General features: G+C 51.5%; 2 protein-coding genes and 1 pseudogene across 14 annotated transcripts in view; 2 read left to right on the plus strand and 1 right to left on the minus strand.

Annotated features, from left to right (window-relative positions):
* The window catches only part of Kif1a (kinesin family member 1A), an 86,435-nt gene extending 82,739 nt beyond the window's left edge, over positions 1–3,696 (plus strand). For all 13 annotated transcript variants that reach the window (XM_057761966.1, XM_057761967.1, XM_057761969.1 and 10 more), the window contains 2 exons: positions 225–343; positions 707–3,696. In XM_057761966.1, the coding sequence (XP_057617949.1) occupies positions 225–343; positions 707–749 (162 nt within the window). In that variant the 3' untranslated portion in view covers positions 750–3,696. The remainder of the gene's footprint in view (positions 1–224; positions 344–706) is intronic.
* Positions 3,697–8,269: 4,573 nt separating this feature from the next.
* LOC130869267 (aquaporin-12) lies at positions 8,270–15,489 on the minus strand. Its single transcript, XM_057761270.1, has 3 exons — positions 14,883–15,489; positions 12,992–13,108; positions 8,270–8,436 (listed from the first exon to the last, which is right to left on the minus strand). The coding sequence occupies exons 1-3, from the start codon at positions 15,487–15,489 to the stop codon at positions 8,270–8,272; spliced, it is 891 nt and encodes a 296-aa protein (XP_057617253.1).
* Positions 15,490–17,816: 2,327 nt separating this feature from the next.
* On the plus strand, positions 17,817–20,024 carry LOC130869268 (transcription factor Sp1-like; annotated as a pseudogene).
* Positions 20,025–24,270: the final 4,246 nt, after the last annotated feature.

Here is a 24,270-nt window from a genome sequence, read left to right on the forward strand (position 1 = left end):
CTCAGAGGCTTCCAGAATGGAGCTGCATGCCTGTGTGGTCAGGACAAAAGTGTGTGTTTTACAGAGAAGCTAGCCCCGTCCCTGGGGAAGGGGGTGCTGTGCTGTGTAAGCTTGGCTTTCTCTCGCACTTGTCCGCTCTTAAAACCTTCCAAAAGGGCTTTTTCTCGGGAACGGGAGTGACCATGTCACCCCGGAGCCTTCTCACCAGTGACTTTCCTCTACAGACACCCAACACGTTCGCCGTGTGCACTGAGCACCGAGGTATCCTGCTGCAGGCCAACAGCGACAAGGACATGCACGACTGGCTGTACGCCTTCAACCCACTCCTGGCTGGGACCATTCGGTACGGGCTGAGCAGAGAGATGGTACCTGTTTCTGTGCTGTGGCTGCTCATGCAATAAGTCAGCCGGAAGACTTTCTGAATGCAGGTCCTAACGGGTGAACCCGGGCCCTTGTGGATGGGATATCACCTCTCCCAAACCACAGACTTGTTGAAGGGCCATAGGGATGAGGAGGGGCTAAGGTAACCCCCCCTCCCAAGCATTGGTGTATCAGATAGCAAGTTTCTATCTATGAGTATAAGGGGCCAAAGAAGACACGTGGCTGTGGTATGGTGTGGGGATCTGCTGAGCTGCCTCTGGCTGCTGGAGGGTCTGGGGATCGACTCCTGGCCCTGACCACAGCTTCTTTACCCGTACCCTTGCAGGTCCAAGCTCTCCCGAAGGAGATCTGCGCAGATGCGGGTCTGAGCCGAAGCCTCCTGGACATCCAGTGGCCCAGACCACTCCCCTGTCCTTCTCATCTGTCCTGTCATCTGCCACTCAGCCCTTCTCCCACCAGGGGACACCTGTGCTGGGCCCAGCAACCCCACCTCTGGTGGGAGGCCTACACCACATGACGAATTGTGCCCCCCAGAGGTTGTGCGTGTTGTTGTTTCTTCCAAAATTGCTCTGGTGGAAAGTTCGGAATGCCAGGAAGGTCAGAGGGCACAAGACCCAGGGTATTGCCGCTGTTCTAATATTTTTTTAAGCATAGACAGACTTATAATTAATATACATTAGTTAGTGGTGTTGAAACAGTCCTCTGAGACATTAACTATAAGACTGTGTTCTGTTTGTAAGTATTTATTTCTAATGCCTCCAGGTAGGGCTGTAAGGTTCACGTGGAGCTCTTCCCAATACCCTGACCCCTCACCCCCTCAGCCTAGGCCCTGTTGGTTCCCACATATGTCTCCAGCCTGCTAGGAGCAGAGAGAGGGAGGGGGATGAACAAGACATGGCTCTTCACAGCTGGCCCAGGAATGCTCTGCCCTGGCCAGTTTTGTCTGAGATGTACCTACCAGGGTCTGTGTGTGAGAGGGGTCTGCAAGTCCCAAGACTTAGGCGACTCAGATGGTGGAGTCTGCTGCTTCTGAGGGAATGGTTCCCAAGATGGCTCGCTAAGGGTAGAGCAGGCAGCTTCATTCCCAGAGTGGGGAGGGTCCGATGAGCGGAATGAAAGACGATCACCCCTTGCTAGGCAGTGCAGACTGGCTCCAGCCGGGCTGTGCACAGGCTGTTGGGTAAAGTGGCCAGGTTTACACAGGGCTGTGGGTGGCAGAGCCCACTGGTGTTCAGGATGGGGGTCTCTGACTTTAGCCTTGGGTGTCATTGAGAAGAGAACTCAACGAGTGATGTGTGTCCTTATCAGGCAGTTGAGGGTGACCTCGTGGTGGTCTCGGCAAAGGGACTCTTCTCTTCTGCATCTGGGGAATTTCCATAACACAGGCCTATTTGGAAACCTGAAGCCAAACCTCAAGTCCCCAGCGCCCCTCAGGAGCAGTTACACTCAGCATCCAGCTATTCCAGGCCTCTCTCTCCACCTTCGCCATCTCTCCCACCCCCAGATAAACTGCTGGGTCTGAGCTCCCTGTCAGACCAGGCTGTCTTCACATGGTACTGACATGACATGGAGACTCCCGAGGCCATTGTTCACAGAATCTCTGCTGACTGGAAAGGCATAGCAGACGGTTCTGGCTTCAAGGTCCCTTAGCATAGTTATCAAGTGCCCTGCCCTTCATCCAGGCATCAAGATTCAAGGTGGTAGCAGGGTTCATGCTGGCATTTGTGTGTGCACCTGCCAGCCAGTGTGAGCCCTGCTGAGACCAAGAATCCACCCATCACTGGGGTCAGGTGCCGTATGGGTGGCCACCATCATGTCCGGCTATCCTCACCCCAGGACCCGAGGTAACTGTCCTTAGCATCAGGTCTCAGGAAACCCTATCTTTGAAATATAGAATAAGACTTATTTCTATGAATCCGGACCAAGATGCCCACCCCTGGACCAAAATTAAACCATAACCAGAAACCAGGTGACCTGGGCTGTCTAATACGGACCTTGGAGGCTGGGGTAGAGTGGAGAGAAGACAGCTGTGTGTTTGACTCTGACACTCATGACCTACAAAAAGAAGGGAAAGAGCGAGTTGCTTAGATTTCTTGGTTCCCCAGGGCCACACAGCCACACAGCTCCCAGCAGGCAGAGAGGCAGCCAGGCTTGCCACGCTCGCTCAGGCCAACCAACCTGAAGCTGAGGCCTTGGAAGGGTCTGGCTGCACCCAGCATGTGGGTGTCTGAGGCCAGCCAACCTACAGAGCCCCTGTGCCTGGGTCGGGTTATAGAAAGGTAGGAACTCTACCCCCTCCCCCCCACACACACATACACTATTCAGAGGCATTGTCTAGGAACCAAGGTGGGCTCCCTGCTTTTGTGGGAAGTCCTGAGTCAGAGTCTAGTAACCAGAACTAGTTGAGCAAGAACCCCATCCACAGCCCAGGAAACCTGATTTCTTCATGCCCTCCCTGCCCAAAATTATGTCAGCTGAAGGTCATTTATCTGAGCCGACACGGAGGGCTGACTTGGAGACGGGGTGTACTCATGTCTTGAACTACAAGCACGTCTTTCTGTTTGCTGCTAAATGCAGAGAATGAGACGGGTCCAGAAAACCACTTCCACAGACAGTTTGGTTTTGATACTTGATGCTGCCCAGGCTGTGACCTCAGTTTAATTTGGGATAATCATCTTTCCTGGAGAGGGTGGGCTGCTTCTGCATCCTGGGAGAATTTGGCCCAGTGCTGAGTTCCTGTGAGACCCTGCTACTGCCTGAATAACACATCTAAGGCCTCCTGTCCTGCTCTAACAATCATGCCAACCACGCGTGTACACACACACACACACAACAGCTGTACTAAATTGTTCTCCTTATCTCTCCTGGTCCCCGGAGACCCCCGAATGTCTTGGGATTACTGAATGTGACTGATGTGACAGATGTGAACAAGGCTAAGGTGTTGATTCTCTGCTCCACCTAGCGTGGGAACCTCAAGAGACACATTCCTTTACCAGTGGGACTGGAACCATGCAGTCCCCCAGGATGGACAGATGCCATGGCTGACCCGAGTCTCTCCTTGAGCCTGGACCTCCTGTAGTCTGTCTATACCGAGGGCCCCCCTGCAACTCAGAGGCTGTGTCCCCGACTTGTACATACGTGATTGCCGTGGGCACCCCCTGGCCCCCTTGTCGTAACCATCCGACGTAATGACTAGTATCCTGCTGTTTACACCTGAGTGTTAGCTGTAAGCTCTTGTACTGTTTGTGTGCTCCCAGGGCTCTGTCCAATTAAGAAATAAACGTGGCTCTCATGCAACACACAGCCATTCACTTCCGTCTCTGTCTATTGGCTGTGACTGGACATGCTCACCGGTGGTACCGGCCCCCTGGGGGTGAGGAAGGGAGGAGGCGGCTTCTTGGATGCCAGAGAGGCAGAGGCTTTGAAGGGTGAGGGGTGCAAGAGGGTTCTAGCTCTGAGCCCGTCTGCTTCCTTCAGGACTTACTGAACATATTCCAGGCATCCCTACCTGTGTGCAGCGGGCTCTAGGCAGCTGCTACTCACCCCTTCTCCCAGCAGCCTTTTGGGTTGCAGTGCCTCAGAGGCTCTGACCCACAGGGTGTGACCAAGGCCTGGGAACTTTCCCTGACGTGAGGGCCTCACTCATTCACGGGGTCCTGATCTTTCTATGGACTGAGAGTTTGGAGTCCTACTGCACTGGTGATTCACAGAAGTATAAGAAAGGAGACTTGGACTTCAAGAAAATGAATACACATATCCAAAGCATATGGCAAGTCAAGAGCCCAGTGCCTCGCTCTGGTGGTCATCGCTTTTCCTCACATTCTTAGGCGATTGGCTAATACCGAACTGCACAACTTCTGGGAAGAAATGAAACTTATCATATATTTTGATTTCAAGAAATGCCGGTCCTGTAGGAATTTGAATTTCTATCAAGTGGCTTCTTTACATTTTTTTTTAAAAAAGTGAAGTTCTGTCTTGTTTAGCCCTTTGAGAGGAAAAACAGTCTTTGCTTCCATTTGTCATGGGAGGATGGGGTCTGTATGGTTGCCAAGTGTTAACTGGCTACCTCCAAAGGACACCAGATTGGCTGGGACCCTGGGGGGCAGAGATGTGCCCTGGAGTCTCCTGTGGTGTCACCCCCTGGCTGCAGATGGTATTGCCCCAGCCTGAGAAGCAGTTGCCTCAGTGGGAGTCTTGGGTCTCAGGTCTGGTAGGCTCTAGGCTTGCGGTCTGCGGAGACCAAGAAGACATCAGAGGGCATGGGCTAGCCTTCCTTCATCTTCCCGAGCTAGATTATCGTGTTATATTCTAGTCTTGAGTTCATTTGGCTTGGCCAGTCTCTGCATGTCCTAGTGTAATGAGATTGGATCCCTACCAGGTGCTCCAAAGTTGGGGGTCAAGATTCCCAGAGATTGGGGCGGTGGTGGCGCACGCCTTTAATCCCAGCACTCGGGAGGCAGAGGCAGGCAGATCTCTGTGAGTTCGAGATCAGCCTGGTCTACAAGAGCTAGTTCCAGGACAGGCTCCAAAAAAAAAAAACCACAGAGAAACCCTGTCTCGAAAAAAAAAAAAAAAATTCCCAGAGATGCAACATGGCCTTGAGACACCCAAGCTCTGGAAAGCTTTTGACTGGTCGCTCCAGACTAAGCAGGGCTAGCTTTGAGGCCACCAGGCATCAAGAGTAACAGGTGTTTTCTTAGAGTAGGGCCAGCTTGGTTCTGGAGTCATCTCAGGGTCTTAGCACAAGGTCCTCCTCCTTAGGATGGGTGGCAGGATCCTCTTGGGCCCTGGCTTCAGGGGACCAGGCTCTCTTCAGCCCAAGCAGGCTCTGGCATAGCAGAACATGGGCTGTGGAGAAGGCAAAGGGCCCAGCAGGGGCAGACAGGGGAACCCTTTTGGTTGATTGGGTTGGCCTGAGTAGCTTGGGGTTTGGGAGTGGTAATCCCAGGCTCTTCTGCCCCGAGTGTCCTAAAGGCTATGAAAGTTTTAGTCTAGACTTATGCAGGGCACAAGAAAGATGACCTTACACTCAGGAATGACAGCGGCCTTCCTCTGATTTAGGATGAGTGTCTGCTGCCAGATGCCCTGGGTTAGAGAAACAAGGCCTGAGAGGACTGCCCGTCAGGGGCATGCATTGAGGAACCAGCATGGGATTGCCTAGTCAGGAGGGGCTGTGGCCCAGGAGGAGGAAGAAGACCCATAGGGTACCACCCGGGAGACCAGTGGCTCTAGACTCCAGAAGACAACCACAAAGAAGGTATTACCAGCTGCTAGAGCCTGGGGGCATCCAGTGGCCTGTGAGCTGACTCATGTTTCCATGCCTAGGTATTTCAGAGTCTGTTGGTAGTCACTTAGCATCTGTGGGTGCCTAAAATGGAGTCAGGGATGGGCAGAAATGACACAGGTTTGTCTTTACACTGAAATGCACATTCACTTTTAAACTTGACATTTTTATTTTTTCCAAAAAGCTTCTACCAGACTCGCTGCTGGTATGTCCAGCCCTAGGCTAAGCCTTCTGAAAATATGACCTCACCTTCTCCGCATCCCAAGCCACAGTGAAGCTGCTTTGACTCTGCCAGTCTTCACTTTCCTGTCTTGGCTCATGTCCCTCTTTTCATTTTATTTTATTTTTTTAAAGATTTATTTATTTATTATGTATACAACATTCCTTCCGTGTGTGCCTGCAGGCCAGAAGAGGGCACCAGATCTCATTATAGATGGCTGTGAGCCACCATGTGGCTGCTGGGAATTGAACTCAGGACCTCTGGAAGAGCAGCCATTGCTCTTAACCACTGAGCCATCTCTCCAGCCCCCCCCCTTTCATTTTATAACCGATGAGCCATCTCTCCCCCCGTTTCATTTTAAAAGAATTAAGCAATAATGTAAATTTGTTGTAGGGCAGTTTTCAAAATGTGAGTAATGGCAGCTTTGTGAGAAAAAATGCAAACAACAAAAACCCACCAAACACAGCAGAGAAGCTGTGACCCGCCTCCCAGTCCGGTCCATCAGATGTTGAAAGGTCTGACTCAGTGCCTAGAAGGGGAGAGACCCTGCAGACTGCACCCACTGGGATAGAGGACCGCACAGGCTGAGCACCTCCCAGCCAGAAACAGCCACTTCCTGAGCTCAGATCCTGATTTCACAGTTCTGCAGAAGGCGCTGGGGTTGGACTGTCCCCACAGACAGCCGGGTGTATTTCCTGAGGAGATTGTCCATGGCCACTCGGCTTCCTCCAGCGTAGATCCGGCAGGCTGCCTCTCTGCCTGCATCCCTTACCCACCTCCTATCCCATACAGAGGAAATCAGTGTTGCTCTGCCTTTTCCAAACCAAAAGTGAAACTATTCTGATAAACAAGTGTGCATTTTTCTTGCTAGAAATAGATTTATTTTTCATAAAACACTGCATTTTATTTTGTCAGCAAATCTTAACTCATGGAGTTTTAGAGACTTCTCGATGTATCGCTTCATAGACATACCATAGTGAAAACGGTCAGTTTTCAAAAGCGTTGGAAACAGTGGTGCAGCAAACACCAAAGACTGGGAACGTACTCTGGGATAAATTCCTTTCAAAAGTTGTGTGTGGATATCCACCCCTCTACCCCATGTATGTGGATGTGTACACACGTGTGTACATGCGTATGCACACAACACCTGCACAGCTTCTAGAATAGCTCCAAGCTGTCCTCTCACCACGACGGCACAGACACGTGTGGCTCTTACATCCTCCATGTACATCACCCCGTACAGCCACCTTATATATAATGTATTATTTTTTTCGCTTTCCACATCTGGACCAAGTTCTGCCACATCGTGTCAAAAGACTGTGACCTTGACACTTCAATCCCAGCAGGATTTCTGTTCCAGCTCTCTGTGCAGGCCATGAAGCCCCCAGGCTGCCAGCCTCCCTGGGTTCAGTGTGGCCATGAGGAGCTGTCTCTGTTCCTGGGATGCCGCCTTGGGTGCAGCAACTATGACGCCACCCCCAGACCTGATGCAGCTATAAAGTCCTGCAGGGTGCTGGTAGGCACACGGCCCTTATCACCTTCCATTGCACGCACACTGCCCCCACATCACCACCTCTGTGTGCTCACCATCCCAAAGTCAGAGGCCACACAGAGCTGGCTCTCCAGCCCCTTCCAGGAGCAATCAGGGAACTGGGGTCCTTGTCACTCATTCCCAGGTTGGTCGCACCAACAAAGGGAAGGAGGCTAGGTGTTCCGGACAGGGACTTCTGCCAGAATGGGTGTGCAGAAGAGCCTTAGAGAAAGTGAAGGGGCAGGCATGGAAGGGTCTGGAAGGATCTTCTCCTTGTTGTGGCCTCACCAGTATCCAGGAAACCCGGACTATCCTCTTGCTTTGTCCTCTGGTCCTACCCCATCACAGAGCAACTGACTCAGGAACTCCTGGGAGAAGGGTTGGCCTAGCTTTGGGGGATAAAGAGCCAGTGTCCTAAGGGTAGGAAACATGAGACATAGCAGCATTAGGTTCCTTGCTCTGGGCCGGGACCCCTGAAATATATCCACTGATCTCCACTGCAGGTTCCACAGTTGTCCTTGGGGGTCTCCAGAAAGTCTTAGGCCTCTTTTGACTGTGGGCTCCCAGGCATGTACCAGGTAGCCAGGCCCAGGTTAGCTCACCCTGAGCCTTTTGCCAGTCTTTGTAGCCTTAAATTTTTATTATCACTCTGTAAACATGAATCAGGAAATAATGTGTCATAGGTAAAAAGGACTCACCCTCCCCTGTCCTTCCAGAGGCTTCTGTCAGGCCAGGGAGTCAGGTGGGTCACAGACACGGTTTATTGGCAAATGGATTCATGGAGGGGAGCCCCAAAAGTCTCATGAGGTGACTGAAACCTTGTGAACAAGACAGCTCAGCTGGACCCCAGTATCTACAGCTCTTTGCCACTATACTCCTTTGTGGGCGTCTGGGTAGCCGCAGAACCTGGGGACAGCTTCCCTCTGGGAGTTCGGTACTTGTTTTTCTGCCGATAGAAGAGATTTCTCTGGAAAAGGCGGGGAAGGTGGCCCTGATGGAGTAGGACGGCCAGGATCATACCTGCAAGAGATGGGGTCAGGTTGTAGAAGATTCCCATCAGAAGAGCCCAGGCCCTCTCTGCAAGGCTCTACCTGGGCTCTGGCCTGGCTCTTTCTGGCCACAGCCTTCCTCTGGGTCTTGCTCCTTAGTGCTGAGAACAAGCTGCCTGGATCTTTTGGAGCATACATGGGAGGTAGGGATGCTTCTAGATTATGCTCTGGGGACCCAGGATTTAGGGTGTCCCACACAAATGTCCTACACCAATTTTCAGTGCCCTCTGACACCCTCTCTTTCAGGTTGTCTCTAAGGGTGGCGTAGCAGGCTGCTTTCAGTTAGCAGAAGTTTGGGGGGAGGGTATGCTGGATAGTTTTTTTTTTTATCAACTTGACACAAGGTAAAGTCACCTGGAGGAGGAAGCCTCAGTTAAGAAAATGCCTCTACCTGGTGGTGGGGACGTATACCTTTAAGCCCAGGACTTGGGAGGCAGAGGCAAATGAATCTCTGTGAGTTCTGAGCCAGCCTGTTCTACAGAGCATGTTCCAGGACAGCCAGAACTACACAGAGAAACCTTTTCTTTTTTAAAGCCTCCATAAGAGTGGGCTGTAGGTAAAACTATAGGGCATTGCATTTTCTTAATTAACAATTAATGGAAGAGGGTCCAGCCCAAACTGTGGCTGGTGCCATCTGTGGGCTGGTGGTCCTGGCTTTTTTAGGAGAGCAGGCTTGAGCAAGCCAGAGGGAACAAGCCAGTAACTGTACCCCCTCCATGGCTTCTGTGTCAGCTCCTGCCTCCAGGTTCCTGCCCTGTTTGAGCTCCTGTAGTGACTCCCTTCGATGGTGAACAGTGCTGTAGAAATGTAAGCTGATTGACCTCTTTCCTCCCCAACTTGTTTTGGTCATGGTGTTTGTCACAGCAATGATAATCTAAGATGGGGGGGGCAGGGCTAGAACCCAGCTGGGAGGGACTAGGGAGTGGGGAGCTGGCTCAATCTCTGTTTTCTTCTGATATCCTCAGTCTCCACCTCCTCCAGGGTCTCAGAGGGACCAGCTAGCCAGGGAAGGAGGAGCGGTCTGATAAGTATTGAACTTGTGTAGTGTTCCCCATTAGGAACTCCCTTGGTCCCACGCATGTCATCTGCTTCAGTTGAGATAGGCTCCTACGGCCTTCACTCCCCTTGTCCACACTCGACTGCTGACCTTGGTCATCCCCTGAAGCAGGTGTGGTGCTGCTATTCTGGGTCCAGAAGCAGAGACAGCCCCTGCTCTGAGACTCCCGAGCTGCAGGACCAGCTTCCGATGGCTTCCTGATCTTCCCCACCAGGGGGCGCTGCCTCACAACTGCCCCTCCTCTCTCTCTCAAATCTTCTTTCTTTTCTTATTGATTTATTCATTCATTTATTTATTTTATATCCCAAGGGTGAATTCCTCTCTCTCCTCTCCTGCTAAGTTCCTATCCTGTTTGAGTTCCTGCCCTGAAATTCCTTGATGATGAGCGGCACCTGGAGCTGAAAAGAGGGAGGGAAGGAGGGCACATGAAACAGAAAGTAAAACCCAGGCCAGCCCCATCCTCCTCCAGGCCCAGAGGTCCAGCTGAGAAAGACTTTCTGTCTCCTGCAGCTCTCCGAGGTGTCTGTCACTCTGAAGCAGGTGATATGGAAGTGTAAGTCAAATAAACCCTGTCCTCCTCAAGGTGCTTTGGTCACGGTGTTTGTCACAGCAATGGTAGCTCTAAAACAGGTTAGATCTGGCCTGGGAAGGACTAGGGAGCAAGAGGGACCAGCCAACTGGGGAAGGAGGAGAGACCCCAATCTGCTGTGTCCATCCCACCTCCCCTCTGCCCGTCCCCCATCCACTCCTCCGTTTCTACTCAGAAAAGAGCAGATCTCCCATGGATACCATCAAAACACGACATATCAAGTTGCAGTAAGAGAAAGCTCCTCTCCTTATATAAAGGCTGGGCGAGGACACAGGAGGAGAAAGAGAGTCTCCAAAGCCGGCAAAAGAGTCAGAGACAGCTCTTCCCCGGACTGTTAGGGGTCTCGCAAGTGGACCAAGCTACAGGACTGTAAAAAAGATGCAGAGGGCCTAGGTCAGTATCATTTAGGCTCCCTGGTTGTCAGTCCAGACTCTGTGAGTCCCTAAGAGCCAGAATCGATTCTGTGGGGTTTTGTTTGTTTGTTTATGGTGTCCTTGACCCCTCTGGTTCCTTCAATCCTTCCTCCCTCTCTTCAGTAGGATTCCCTGAGCTTCGCCTAATGTCTAACTGCCCTGTTCTTTTTTTGGGGGGTGGAGGTGTCTTGTTTTGTTTTTGTTTGTTTGTTCTGTTTTGTTTTTTTGAGACAGGGTTTCTCTGTGTAGCACTGGCTCTCCTAGAACTTGCTCTGTTGACCAGGCTAGCTTTGAACTCATGGAGATCTACTTGCCTCTACCTCCTGAGTGCTGAGATTAAAACCAACTCACCTTAGTTCTTAACGGTGACTTTCTCTCTCTCTCTCTCTCTCTCTCTCTCTCTCTCTCTCTCTCTCTCTCTCTCTCTCTCCTCCTTTCCCGTGTGTGTGTGTGTGTGTGTTTCTACATCCCAGCCATATGAAGATTGTGGTGACTTGATCTCAGTTCCTCATGTGTTCAACAAAAACATTTTATGGCACAGAGCCACCGCTCCAGCTCCTCAACGTTGAATTCTAACTAAACTTTGTAAATTTTTGTTTTCGTGTTGGCGACTTCTAGATGAATGGGACTGGAGCTAGGCATGGTGGCACATGCCTGTCATTCTGTCGCACCAGGCAGGAGGCTCAAAGTCTGAGGCCAAGCTAACCAGAAGTGACCCCCAATGGGGGATGAACATGGAGGCAGCCTACCCAAGTTATGTTAAAAACTGAAATATTAGGGTTGAAGAGATGGCTTGGCCTATAAGGTGCTTGTCTTAAAAGTACGAGGGCCTGTTTGGTCTCCAGCACCTATGTATCTATGTAAAAAAGCCATACAAGCCAGGTATAGCACACACCTTTAGTCCCAACACTCAGGAGACAGAGGCAGGTGGAGGGCCTATCTGAGTTTGAGGCCAACCTGATCTACATAGAGTTCCAGAACAGCCAGGGCTTCATGGAGAGACCCAAGCTCACCCTCTCCAAAAAAGTAAGATGCAGTGGTACATACTTGTAATCCCAGCACTGGGGAGGAAGAGATAAGATCCCTGGGGCTTGCTGGTCTCCCAGTCTACCCTAATCAGAGAGCTCTCTCAAAAACAAAAACAACACAAAACAACAACAAAGGAATGACATTCAAGGTTGACCTCTGGCTTCCATGTGCACATGCACCCAAATGTGTACTCACATACACGAACACACATGCGCACTCATGTATATGAACAAATGCACACACATGCACACACATGAACACGTGTACACATGTGTACACACGCATGCTCACAAGCATGAACACATCCGCACGCATGCACATATGCATGTTCACATAATGAACACATGTACACGCGTGCATGCACACATGTTCACAAACACGAACACATGCACACACACACGCATGTTCACATACATGAACACATGCACACGCATCCACACACACCTATACACAAGTTAAAGCTGAAAAGTCATAGAGAAGCCCTGCAGTGTGTATTTGGGGACAAGGACATAAATTGGAAGCAGTCCACAGAGTGGCCCATGGGTAGGTCACCTTACAAGAACCCAGGTTACAGGTAGTGAGCCTGCCCATATCTCAGTCCTCATCCCACGGTTGTGTTCGTGGGAAGAGCTGGGACTTCTGTTCCTGTTCCCCTCGGGTTGAGGCTCTGCCCTGAGTCCTGCCAAGTGTGGACCCTGAAAGGAGTGGAAGGTTTCCAAGGTTCCAGTGGGCCTCAGTCATCTGGTAAAGCCATGGACGGTGTGGGGAGACCTAGTACCTGGGCCCAGTGCCAGAGAGGAATTCCCCCAGATCCTGTAGCGAGAGACAGAGACATCTGGTGGCCTTCCTTGAGTCACTCTAGCCCAAGGACTTCCACTGCCATTCCTCTTTCAGAACTTGGACGACTGGAGGGGGTTCGTTTTGTGCTTCAAGGAGTCACAGGGCAGACCCACCAGGAGTCACAGGCCCTGACCACCCAGGGCTGCAGCCCTGAAAGGCATGAGATCATCCAAGCATGACCTCTGTGCCTCAGAGACCCTGTGGCAGCAGAACCCAGAAAGACAGCTTTAACTAGGTATGTGATGATGCCCTGGGGAGGAGGGAATCCCAGTCACAAGTGAACTTGTGCAGCCTGTCCCTGCTGCCCACACAGCATTTCGGAGGGTCCGATTCCCCACACCCCACTTTCCACCGAACACCGTCCCCTCTCCTCTGTGACAATCCAAACCGAGACATAGCCATCTTAGTCACTTCCTCCAGCTGCCCACACTGCAGACACCAGGAAGGAGAACTGATCTCAAACTCTTGTTGCCCCAACACCCAGGATCCCAGGGAGCCAGGAAGGGTGGCAGCATCGTGAATCTGTAGCTGGCAATGCCCTGTGGGTCTGTGTCTGCCCACGGACACTACCCAGGACAACCTTGCCTCCACTACTCACCCGCCACAGGACCAAGGCAATACACATGAGCGTACTCCAGCAAGGTGTTCCCAGAGCAGTGGAATGTGACAGAGGCAGCCAGGGCGGGATTGAAGAAGGCAGATGTGTAGGGCCCAGCTGTGGACAGAAGCACCAAATCCTCATGGACTGATTCTGATTGAAGCTGAGACCACGCTGCTAGACATGAGATTGGGCTCTTGGCACTAGGGGACTGGGGACAGCCGCTCTCCCTGTTGGATGCTGATGAGCACAAAGGAACGAGGCCAAAGGTCACGGGAGAGGCTCTAGGACCAAGGTCGTACCAGGGATGTCTGACACACTCCCCCATTCCTCATCCTGAGTGAGACTCCTACATCAGGAGTCCTCTGATCCAACCTCCCTACCTTCTGGGAGGTGGCCCAGAGATATTGGGGAGAAACAGCAGGGGATAGGGAGAGGGAAAGAGAAGAGAGGGCCAGAGCCAGAGAGGTGAATAAAAAACAAAACAAAAAAATAAAACAAGGAAAGGAGCCAGGGTAGGGTGGGGGTGGGGCAGGAGGCAAGAACAAGACAGGGAGAGTGAAATAAGAACAGTAGCAGGGACAGAGATGTCACTTGCAGGCCTTGGGAGAACTACAGAGAAGTCATCTGCTGAGTAGCCACAGGAGAGAAGTGGGGTGAGGGGAGCAGTTGAGCCCGTTACGACCTTTCAAGCCATGCCAGGAAGCTGGACAATGGCCCTGGGCAGGCAGAGCAGGGTGTGGGCCTCAGGAAGAGCAAGCGCCCTGTGGACCTATACTCGGGTGCAGGGCACAGGCAGCTCTGCTGTGGGAGCTGGGAAGCCTGGCCCCCAGGGTAGGGTAAGGTACAGCTGCTCCTGTGTGCTCTGCTGTAGATCACAACCCTCCCGCGTTCTCTGTGCTTCTGGCCTCAGCTCATCGCCTCTGACCAGGGTGCTGGAGGTACTTCCCATGGTCTTGCTAGGGTCACCAAGTGTTGGGCTGGCTTGGCTCAGCATTGGCTAGTGCTGGGTTCTTGGCCTTCTGGAACAAGCTTTTAGAAATCTCAGCTCTGGGGCTGGAGAGATGGTTCAGAGGCTAAGAGTACTGACTGCTCTTCCAGAGGTCGATTCCAAGCAACCATGTGGTGGCTCACAACCATCTTTAATGAGATCTGGCACCCTCTTCCGGCCCGCAGGCATACATGCAGATAGAATACTGCATTCAAAATAAATAAATAGTAATAAATAAATAAATAAATCTTTTTTAAAAAAGGAAAGAAAAATCAACCTCAGCATCCATCGTGATGTAGCATCCATAGAGCCCGCAGCTCTCAGGAGCAGAAGGTCAACAGCCTGTAGTGTTCCCTGTCCTGGGACTCCATCTAGGGATGCCTTCCTCCAGGGGGATCCCTGGGCTGATAAGTGAGGTCTGGGAGCCTTGAATCAGCCTGAACTGGGCCCAGAGAACCCCTTGAAAGAACATGAGGGACCACACAAACCTAGTCAGGATGCCAGCATGGCCATGGCAGAGATCACAGGCGTGAGGGACTGCTGCTGTCCCGGGCCTGAGTGAGGAGGGTGGGACGACCCAGGGAGAAAGAAATCATAAGACTTGTTGCCCTTTTTGGGGTGCTCGAGGGCTCAGGAGCATCCAGAGCACAGCCAGGACCAAGCCATGAACTGAGTAATTGCTTCAGCTGCCCCAGATGTAATGAACACAGTTGGGAGCTATGGAGACATGCACGGTACAAGACTCCCCTACACACAACCTAGGCCTAGTCTCCCAGCCCCTACCCACCTGTTGGGGGGCCCAACAAGTGCCTACAAGGACTTGTGGGCCCCTTGGTCAACAGACCCCCCTGTAGGGTACCAATGAAGGTGCTGAGGCCCTGAAAGTGGAGCCCGTCTTACCTGTGTAGGCCATGAAAGTAACCAGCAGGGCCAGGGCAGGCACCCTGTAGACGAGAAGGCTGTGCTGCAGGTGGAGGAGGCTCAGATGAAAGAAGAAGGTGCAGGCACCCTCCACCAGTGTACCCTGCAGCACGGATGTGCGCAGGGTGGAGCTGCAGTGCACAGCCATGAGGCTCTGTAGCAAATGTAGTTCACTGAGCTCCCAGGTCCAGCAGTGCTGGGTCAGGGCACAGGCGGCCTGGGCACCCAGGACCTGGGCCACCACTTTCAGCAGGGTGCTGGGCAGTGATGCCTCAGCCATGAGGAACTCCTGTAAGGCCACAGTGGGGTTGGCAGAGGCCCCATCAAAGGTGACCCCGTGCACCACGAAGAGCAGGAAGATCAGGGTCAGCAACAGGTCGGGCCCGAAGCCCCCGGCCCAGGGGCCAAGTTCCACCAACACTCGCAACTCGAGGCAGCAGGCTGCCAGCTGGGCTGCACCCACTGCCTCCCGGGAAAAGTTAGCATAGGTGCCTGCTGGGAGCAGGGCTTTAGATGCCCTTCTCGCCACCTCACACAGGGCACAGGTGGCAAAAAAGAAAGAGAGGGATACGTTCAGGCTGGCCATCACTCTGGGACCTACAGGGAGTTCTGCTAAGCAAGGACCTGGTGACGTGTGGGAGACTGGCTGGCCCCGCAGTCCAAGGACAGAGGAGCTGTACGAAAATGCACCTGGCTCCTGGGAACACCACACCTGTACCCCTCACAACTGACACCACTGGTCACAAAGCCAAGTGCTACAAGGAACACCCACAGAGGACCCGCCATGCTTGGTATTCTCCTTGGGCTGAAACACCCTGTCCCTACTTCCCTCTCTCACTAGTCTGGGGCTCTGGAGACAGGACACTTTCTTCAAAGCCACCAGGAGGTCTGTGACTCACACCAGAGTCCTGGCACCAGGACCACAACACCTCTTCCCAATGTCTGCATTATCCCTACCTTGTCCCTCATCTCCCTGCTACTATACTATGTCCCCTCTTGGGAAGGTCCCTTAGAGCTGGGAGCCATACTGTCTCATGTTCCTGGAATTAGCCGAGAAGTAGCTGCCCTACTGGGATCTGCTGTATGGACCAGGTCCCCCCACTCCCATCCCCACACACGTACACAGGAAACCGGTGGGGAGCTTTGGGCTTCAGGACACTAGAATTACAAAGGTGGGTCACTTCGCTGCGCTTTTTGGTTTTCCTGACTGGCCGTGTACAGAATAACCTAGAGGAAGGTCTTGACAAAATGATTGACAGAGAAGCATTGCTGCTTCCTACAGACCCCGGGATGTGTTGGACCAGGATGAGGACATGGTGCTACCTGCTGGGGACAATGCCCTACACAGTACCCTGCCCTTTCACTGTGGACAGGTATGTTCCTGGGGCCATATGGTGGGCTGTGGCTCTCGGGACTAGAGGAATCAGAGCAATTGGGGACACTTTGGGGACTCTGTGCTGGGCCCTGGTCAGGTTGCAAAGCATAAAGGCTAGAGGTCACGGTCCCAGGGTGGAGGGTTGCCGTAGAAGACCGCAGGGACACTAATGAACAAGAGGGTGAGTATGCATTCAGAGGAGATGCTGGGGTGTCTTCAGGGCAGTTCAAGCAGCTCCCTCCCCACATGCCAGTCCTGAGAGAAGGGTGAAGTAGGTCCAGATATAACATGTCCCCAGCCACAGAAAAGACATTTCCAAAAATTGCTGCCATGATAAAAAGACAAGAAATCAGCCAGAGATCTGGCCAATGTTCCCCCAAGACACCGCTACAGCTCTAGAAAGGGGAGCAGTGTGAAGGGAATAGAGAGAATGAAGGGTCAGATGGAGGTGGGACACCTGCCTGCCTGGGCCCCCAGCAATCCCAGAGACAAAAGCTTTCCGGGCCCCACTGAGGTCAAAGTTAGGGAACTCAAAGAGTAGGTGTTGTTGGTTGTTTTGCTCTTTGGGGGGCCCGCCACCCAGCTCCCAAATAAATACACACAGAGTCTTCTTTTTTCTTATGAATGCCTGGTCTTAGCTTGGCTTATTTCCAACCAGCTTTTCTTAACTTAAATTATCTCATCAATCTTTTGCCTCTGGGCTTTTTATCTTTCTCTTTTTCTGTATATCTTTTCTTTCCTTGTTATTCTGTCTGCCTGTGTGACTGGGTGGTTGGCCCCTTCTTTTCTCACTTCTTGGTCTTCTCTCTTTTTCTCCTTCTATTTATTCTCTTTCTCCCAGCCCCGCCTATCCTTTCTCCTGCCTTGCTATTGGCCATTTAGCTCTTTATTGGACCAATTAGGTGTTTTAGACAGGCAAAGCAACACAGCTTTACAGAGTTAAACAAATGCAACATGAAAGAACGCAACACATCTTTGCATCATTATAAACAGAATAAACAGATGCAACACATCTTTTCTAAGATTTTTATTTTGTTTTCATTACATGCCTGTGTATGGGTTTGTGCACATGCATGCAGGTTCCCACAGAGATTAGTGTTGGATCCCCAGAAGTTGGGGATGTGGCCTTGGGGGCTGCCTGGTATGGGTGCTGGGAACTGAACTTTGGTCCTCACTCCTGACCTGACCTTTATTAAGTCCTTGCTCCATCACCAGCATGTGCTAGGGTTTCTATAGATGCCTTTGGTCAAGTTGACGGAGCCCCCCTCTGGGACTAATTTACTGTAAGTTTTATTAAGCATGGACATCAGAGCTTGTCTGGAAATTTCTCTACAGAGACATTACAGGCAGCACAGTGGGTACCAAGGCAGAGCTTTCAGCTCATCCCTTCCTTTTTTTTTTTTTTTAAGTCTCATCTGGGCATGTTACTCCCTCCTGCTTAGCACCCCTCCTGAAATGGGGTACAAGCTGACTTGCCTCATCAGCACTACCCCCTCCCTCTGGATCAACCCTCTTGAACTCACCCCTCAGCTGTCACCATGAGCATCCAAGGTCACTCTATCAAAGAAATGACAGTGGTGTTGAAGATTGGGAAAAGGTGTTGGTGGCCATGGTGGCACCTTCTCCTCAGGCTCACGTAGCAGCGATGGTGGGGGACAGTGTGCAGGAGTCCCAGCCATCTTTGGTTCTGTTGTCAGCAACCTGCAGCGGAATTGAACCATCCATTACAAACAACAGTTCCCAGGTGAACCTGACCTCACGGCCTCTCAACTTTCACAGGGTGCCAACGACTGACAGATCACCTCTTACTCTTCTGAGGCCACTCCTGACCCCAACGGCAGCAATGGCAGTGAGCCTTCCGAGAATCGCAGTGTCTGGTGGGCAGTGTGCTGTGCCTGCCACCTCCGGCTTATAGAAGTAGCGAGTCCTGGCAGGTCTACCCAGAGTGATGACTAAATATTCAGTATAAAGTCGTCCCACGGTTCCTGCACTGACAGCCAGCAGCTGCAGTTTGCTACCATCGAGGCCCAAGTGCAGCAGGATGGGTCTGGTCAAATGAAGATCATACCAGCTGCAAACCAATGGGTGACTACGAATCAAGGAAATGGGGCATCACCGCTGCTGTGCCAGTCCCGTCCCCTTCCAAGGCCTGGCTAATGAAGCGCTCTCAGACAGACTCCATATGTGACCGATGGACCAGTGGCCCTGAATGGAAGCGTTATTTCGCTACTCTGTCAGCAGCGTTTCAGCGAGTACCTTGACTCCCCAGACTCCCAGTTCTCAGGCAGTCACGATCAGCAGCTTCGGATCCCAGGAGAGCAGCCCACATCATGTCACCTCAGGGACTTCCATTGGTTCTGCCTTCTCGCGGTCTTCACACGCTAGCTCCAGCTCCTTTTGTACCAAAGTCGATAGGCACTCAGCAACCACTACCACCAGCAACACGGAAATGACACAGTTTACTACCAGTAGATAATCAGGGACCAGCTCTCAACGCTGGATGCTCCAGGTCAGTGGGCTACAGGAGCCTGATGGGAGAACATATGGGAGACACTGGGACACTCGCTGCAAGGGAGTCAGCCAAAAGAGGGAGTGAACCCTGCAGATATAGTAAAAACAAACCCCACTCCCCTCAGCTAGTTCAGGGGGACAGCTCTTCAGGACCCCCAAGCAGCCCACCAGCAGGGCAGAGCTTCACAACTCAAGCTATTTCCCTGGGAAACTCTTCAGAATCTCCAACTTTGAGACACCAATAGTGAGAGTCAAGGAATGTGTCAGTTAGCAGAACACCCCCCACCATGCAAAATCTCCAAGTTTAGAACCCAGTGCTCAGACAATCACCTTGGCTCCAACGCAGGGTCTTTACTTGGAGCAGAATAGCAACAGCAAGATCACCCAGAAACCCACTGCCTTAACTGCCTGGTCAGTGTGAATTCTGCCCAGTTCCCCTTCACATCAAACCTCCGGGTGATTAACTTCAGTCTGGGGTACTTCGGGGAAGCAGAACCATCTCCCAGCCTGCACTGACTATCGAAAATGCCCCAGTTGATCGCAGAGCTCACCTTGACCTCCGTGGATCTGGTGGGTGATAGAACACATAACGAGACATCAGGTGGGAAAGAGAACAGCCCTGATTCCTATCCCCAAGCTGGGCAGAGGACCCAGTGCGACATGTGTATCTGTCCCTACTATAAAGACAGCAGAGGAAGGGACTCTGGAGAGCCTGGCACAAAAACAGACTGCACATTTGCCGCATTGGGGTGTGCCAAAGAATATGGCAAGACCTCCTACCTCCGGTACCATGAAGCTGGCACGTAACGAAGAGACATGTTTGCATGTTCCTGGCCATGTGGGAAGCCCTTGGCACATCCAGATGAGCTGAAGAGACAGAAACACACATGCACAGGTGGGAAGAAATTTGCCTGCTACGAGTGCCCAAAGAGTTTCATAAAGGGTGGCCATCTGTCAAAGCTAGCAAGGCTCACTGGGTTAAGAAGGGAAGCCCTGGGCGGAGGAACCTTGCCTCCGGACAATGGGGCAAGTTTGGAAGGCTGCAATAATGCCACTACTTAGCCTTTATTACCACCAGTATGGAGGCCATCTGTCCTGAAGACATCACCCATATTGCCAACAGCGGCATCAGTGCCATCCAGGTGGCAATGATTTCTGAGATGAGACACCTGGGGTTAGGTCCATACGAGCTATTATCTATCAACCATGGGGTGCAAGGTAGCGTGGGTCCATGAGACACGTAGAGGAGAGCCACGGGGCATTAAAGTGCACGTGGTGGGAAGAATTTGGAAAAGGACAACAGATGAGATTGTGGCACCCATCTATGTCACCTGTACCTCCTTGAAAGTGGAAAATACTAGTGAAAATTCTGTTGCTGTCACCCTTTAGGGGAGACACCCCAGTGCACTTCTCTCTCTCTCTCTCTTCCTTCCTCCCTCTCCCTCTGGGAGAGATCTGGTGGGTAGGAACTCTTAACTATTTGGATTGTTTCGTTCTCCTCCGTAGCCCCCGGGGAACCACTCCAACCAGTAGTCCAGGGTCTGGCATCTCTCTTGACCAACTGAGGCTCACCACACGTACTAAACCTCCTTCACCTGCCGCCAGGCTTGGCCACTGCACCCCCTCTTCTCATCCTCCCTCTCAGATGACCCCAAGACCCTTCCGTTCAGATCCTACTCTGGAAAGCAGAGACCTGTCCACACCGTCTGACCACAGAAGAGTGTCACCTCCTCTTCCAGAGAGCCCGTCCTTCAGGAAGCCTGCTGCTGAATTCTAGAGTCACAGCAAGACAACTCTCTCTGCTCAATGAATGCTTGTTTTTCTCTTTTAGTGTTTATGGCTGTCAGTCAGTCTAACAGATAATTCAAGACCAGCATTCTGTATTTAGGCATGCTGGGTAATTTAGATAGGACTCTTAGAAATTAAATGTTATTCTCTTTGGAAGGGGGTGATTACATCATTTTGTGGTTGCTGATAAGTATAATGAAGTGACAGGAAGCTCAAGGAGAACTTGGAGAACTTGGTTTTGTCATTTTGATGTTTTCTTTATTTATTGCTCTGGTCTAAGCGGCTATGCAGGCTTTCCATGGAGCCCTGAAAAGGATGACTTTAGGGTATTGTCTGATGCTTTATTTTACATTATATGAAGTGCTTTGTTTTTTGAGAGTGGATCTCATATGATCCAGGCTGGCCTTGAACTTACGACATAGCTGAAGGTGACATTGAACTTCTCTGATCCTCCTGCTTCTCTACCTCCCAAGTGTTGAGATAGAAGATGTGCACCATTATGCCTGGCATAAATACGGATTCTAGGACTGGAGAGATGGCTGAGAGTGCTGACTGCTCTTTCCAGAGGTCCAAAGTTCAATTCCCAGCACCCACTTGGTGGCTCACAACCATCTATAATGAAATCTGGTGCCCTTTTCTGGCATGCACGCATGCATACATGCAGGCAGAACACTGTATAAATAAATCTTTTTTCCCTCTGGTAATTTTTTATTACGTTATAAATAATAAAAATCAAAATTTCCACTTCCTCCCCTGCTCCCACTTCCCTCCCGCTCCCCTACTTACCCCCCTTCCCCCTCCAGTACTAAGAGAGGGCAGGGTATACCCTGTGGGAAGTCCAAGGCCCTCCCCCTCCATCCAGGCCTAGGAAGGTGAGCATCCAAATAGAATAGGATCCCAAAAAGCCAGTACATGCAGTAGAGACAAATCCCAGTGCCATTATCATTGACTTCTCAGTCTGCCCCAATTGTCAGCCACATTCAGAGGGTCCAGTTTGATCCCATGCTCGTTCAGTCCCAGACCAGCAGGATTTGGTGAGCTCCCATTAGCTCAGGCACACTGTCTCAGTGGGTGGACCAACCCCTCGTGGTCCTGACTTCCTTGGTCATATTCTCCCTCCTTCTACTCTTCAACTGGACCTTGGGAGCTCAGTCCAATGCTCCCATGTGGGTCTTCGTCTCTGGCTGGACGAAGGTTCTATGGTGATATTCAAGATAGTCATCAGTCTTACTACAGGACAAAGCCAATTCAGGCACCCTCTCCTCCACCGCCCAAAGTTCTAGCTGGGGACATCCCTGTGGATATCTGGGAACGCCTCTAGAGTCAAGCCTCTTGCCAACCCCACAATGCCTCCCTTAATTATCTTCTTCCCTGCTCCCATATCTGTCCTTCCTCTGTCTCAACCATCCCACTCCCCCAAGCTCTCCCCAACCCTCCCCTTCTCCCTTCTCCCTTCTCTCTCCCCCTCTCCCCTTCCCCCCACTCAACCCCTACTCCCATGCCCCCCAACTTTTGCCTGGAAATAGAAAACACTATCCTGAGTGAGATAACCCAGACCCAAAAATATGAATATGGTATGTACTCACTCATTAGTGAATTCTAACCATAAACAAAAGACATTGAGCCTATAGTTTGCGATCCTAGAGAACCTGAGTAATAAGGTGACCCCAAAGAAAAACATATATAGATCCTCATGGAAACTGGAAGCAGACAAGATCGCCAAGCAAAAATAAATGAATCTTAAAAATAAATATGGATTCTATTAGCGTTCTATTTGATTTCTACATGGTGTGAGTGGTTTGGAGAGTGTCCACTGACCCAGAAGTCCCCACTCTCATAAACCAACTAAGTCTTTCCCCTAACTTGACTTCATAAGGCTGTCATGGAGGAACATGGGGTGATTACACACATGCACTCTAAAGTGAGGTGGAGCTCTAGATCTGCAGACAGCAACTCCAAATGTAGCTTGTCCGGAGGGGAGTCCTGAGTGAGCTGTGATTGCTCTTCCCCTTGGGAACAGTTAGGGATGCTGCAGACATGACTGCATGGGGCTGCTCTGTGGAGCAAGCGATGGGCTCACCCCTGACACAAGACTAGTACGTTCATGGTCAGGTGTGTGTGGTAAAGGTTTGGGGAGCAGTGCATGAGAACGTCCCCCGTTACTGGCATGTTGGTGACTCCAGGAGGTACGGCCATGAGCTTTGCTTTCTCAGTCTTTTATGCTAAACTTCATCTTGGGTGAGTTCTTGAGTGGCATCCGGTATCTCCCACTTGAGTGACAGCTCTCAGAGCCAGGGTTACTAAGCACACTTCAAGGTATTCCTATGGTTAGGACAGGGCCACCAGGATGTTCCCAAGTTGGATCACCCCTTCTCAGCCAGCCCTGAACCCAATATTTTCCAAGATTTTGACTGTCCTTGCTTGCTCTGTGTGCGTTGCCTCCCAAACCTCTGCCCATTCCTGGCTTTAGATGCCCAGTTCTCACCCCCACCCATGACCTCACTAACCCTTCCACCACTCTCACCTTTAGCTATGCTTGGCCACACCCACTGACAGTTACAACTGCCCACAGCGGACCGTTTAGAATTCTGCTTCCTCCCAGGGACAAGAACAGAGAAACCCTGCTGGCTGGCCATGCCGCCCTGAGTGCTGTCCACCTTCTCCACACTGTTGTTGGGTAAGGCTATCATAAGACTGGACACAAGTCTTGCATAAGCTCATTGCGGTCAGAATTTGACATCAAGAGGGAGACTAAGTTCGCATCAGTGGGAAGAACATTCCCTTCTCCCTGAATGATTACTCAGGGATAGTAGCCTCTGAGTGAGGGGGTCTGCATGCTTCTCCCAGTTCCCTGCTGTAGAGACGATGCCTCACACTGTCCATTTGGTCACTGAGACTGCCTGACCGGAGCTACCATCAATTTAGCATGGATATTCTATCCTGGGAAGACAGACCAGTCATTTCCTCCAAGTCTTTGGCCACAGGCTTGAGTGTAATGTGGAAGATTCTAGCACTACAGAGAAATGCTTCCGCAGTTCCTCCAAAGCCCACCGACAGTTCTCTGTTGCCCTATGCGGTCTGAGAAAACCCTTCCTTCTGAAACCACACCTCATCCTGGTGGGCTTCACAACACAACATGCCCTTACATCCCAGCTGCCAGAACAAGGGTTTGGTTTTTTCCCCTGAGCCTGGCTTTTGCTGCCATCTCCACTGAGCTCCTGGCATCCGAGGAGCCACCAGCCTGCCTTGGTGTCAGTCCTTTGTTTGATTTTACTTGGAACCCGGACTTCCCAGCTGTCTCTATCCCATGGGCTAAATACCTCCTCAGGATCGTTCATCTCTAACGTTGAGGGAATGGCTTCAGTGCATCGTGTTCTGGAGGTGCTGGTGAAGCCTCAAATCTAATACACTGATGCTCCCACATGGGTGAATTGGGGTTTAAAGGCATAAAGAGCACCATGGACACAAGAAGGACCCACTAGGGAGGCCCTGAAGCTCTGGTGGCCTCCCCTCCCCCATCAAGAGAGGTAACTTTTCGATCCCCCTCCAACTCTATGCACACCTGTTTCCTCACTTCTCTGTGTTCAATGTACAGTACAACCCAGAGCGACGGGGATAAACTGGCTGTAGCCTCAGCCTCTAGCCTGCAGACTTGCAGTCCGGGGACTCCTCCTGGCTTCCTTTGCAAGTTGC

Source organism: Chionomys nivalis, chromosome 2 (assembly GCF_950005125.1).
Source record: "Chionomys nivalis chromosome 2, mChiNiv1.1, whole genome shotgun sequence".
In the NCBI taxonomy this organism is placed as follows: Eukaryota; Metazoa; Chordata; class Mammalia; order Rodentia; family Cricetidae; genus Chionomys; species Chionomys nivalis.

What these genes read in the sequence shown, in the direction of transcription:
- LOC130869267 (XM_057761270.1), bottom strand. Translation starts at nt 15,489, where the DNA reads ATGGCCAGCCTGAACGTATCCCTCTCTTTCTTTTTTGCCACCTGTGCC. An exon ending in TACTTTCATGGCCTACACAG is followed by an intron (nt 13,109 to 14,882) that starts GTAAGACGGGCT and finishes TTCTGTCCACAG; the next exon opens with CTGGGCCCTACACATCTGCC. An exon ending in TTGCCTTGGTCCTGTGGCGG is followed by an intron (nt 8,437 to 12,991) that starts GTGAGTAGTGGA and finishes CATCTCTTGCAG; the next exon opens with GTATGATCCTGGCCGTCCTA.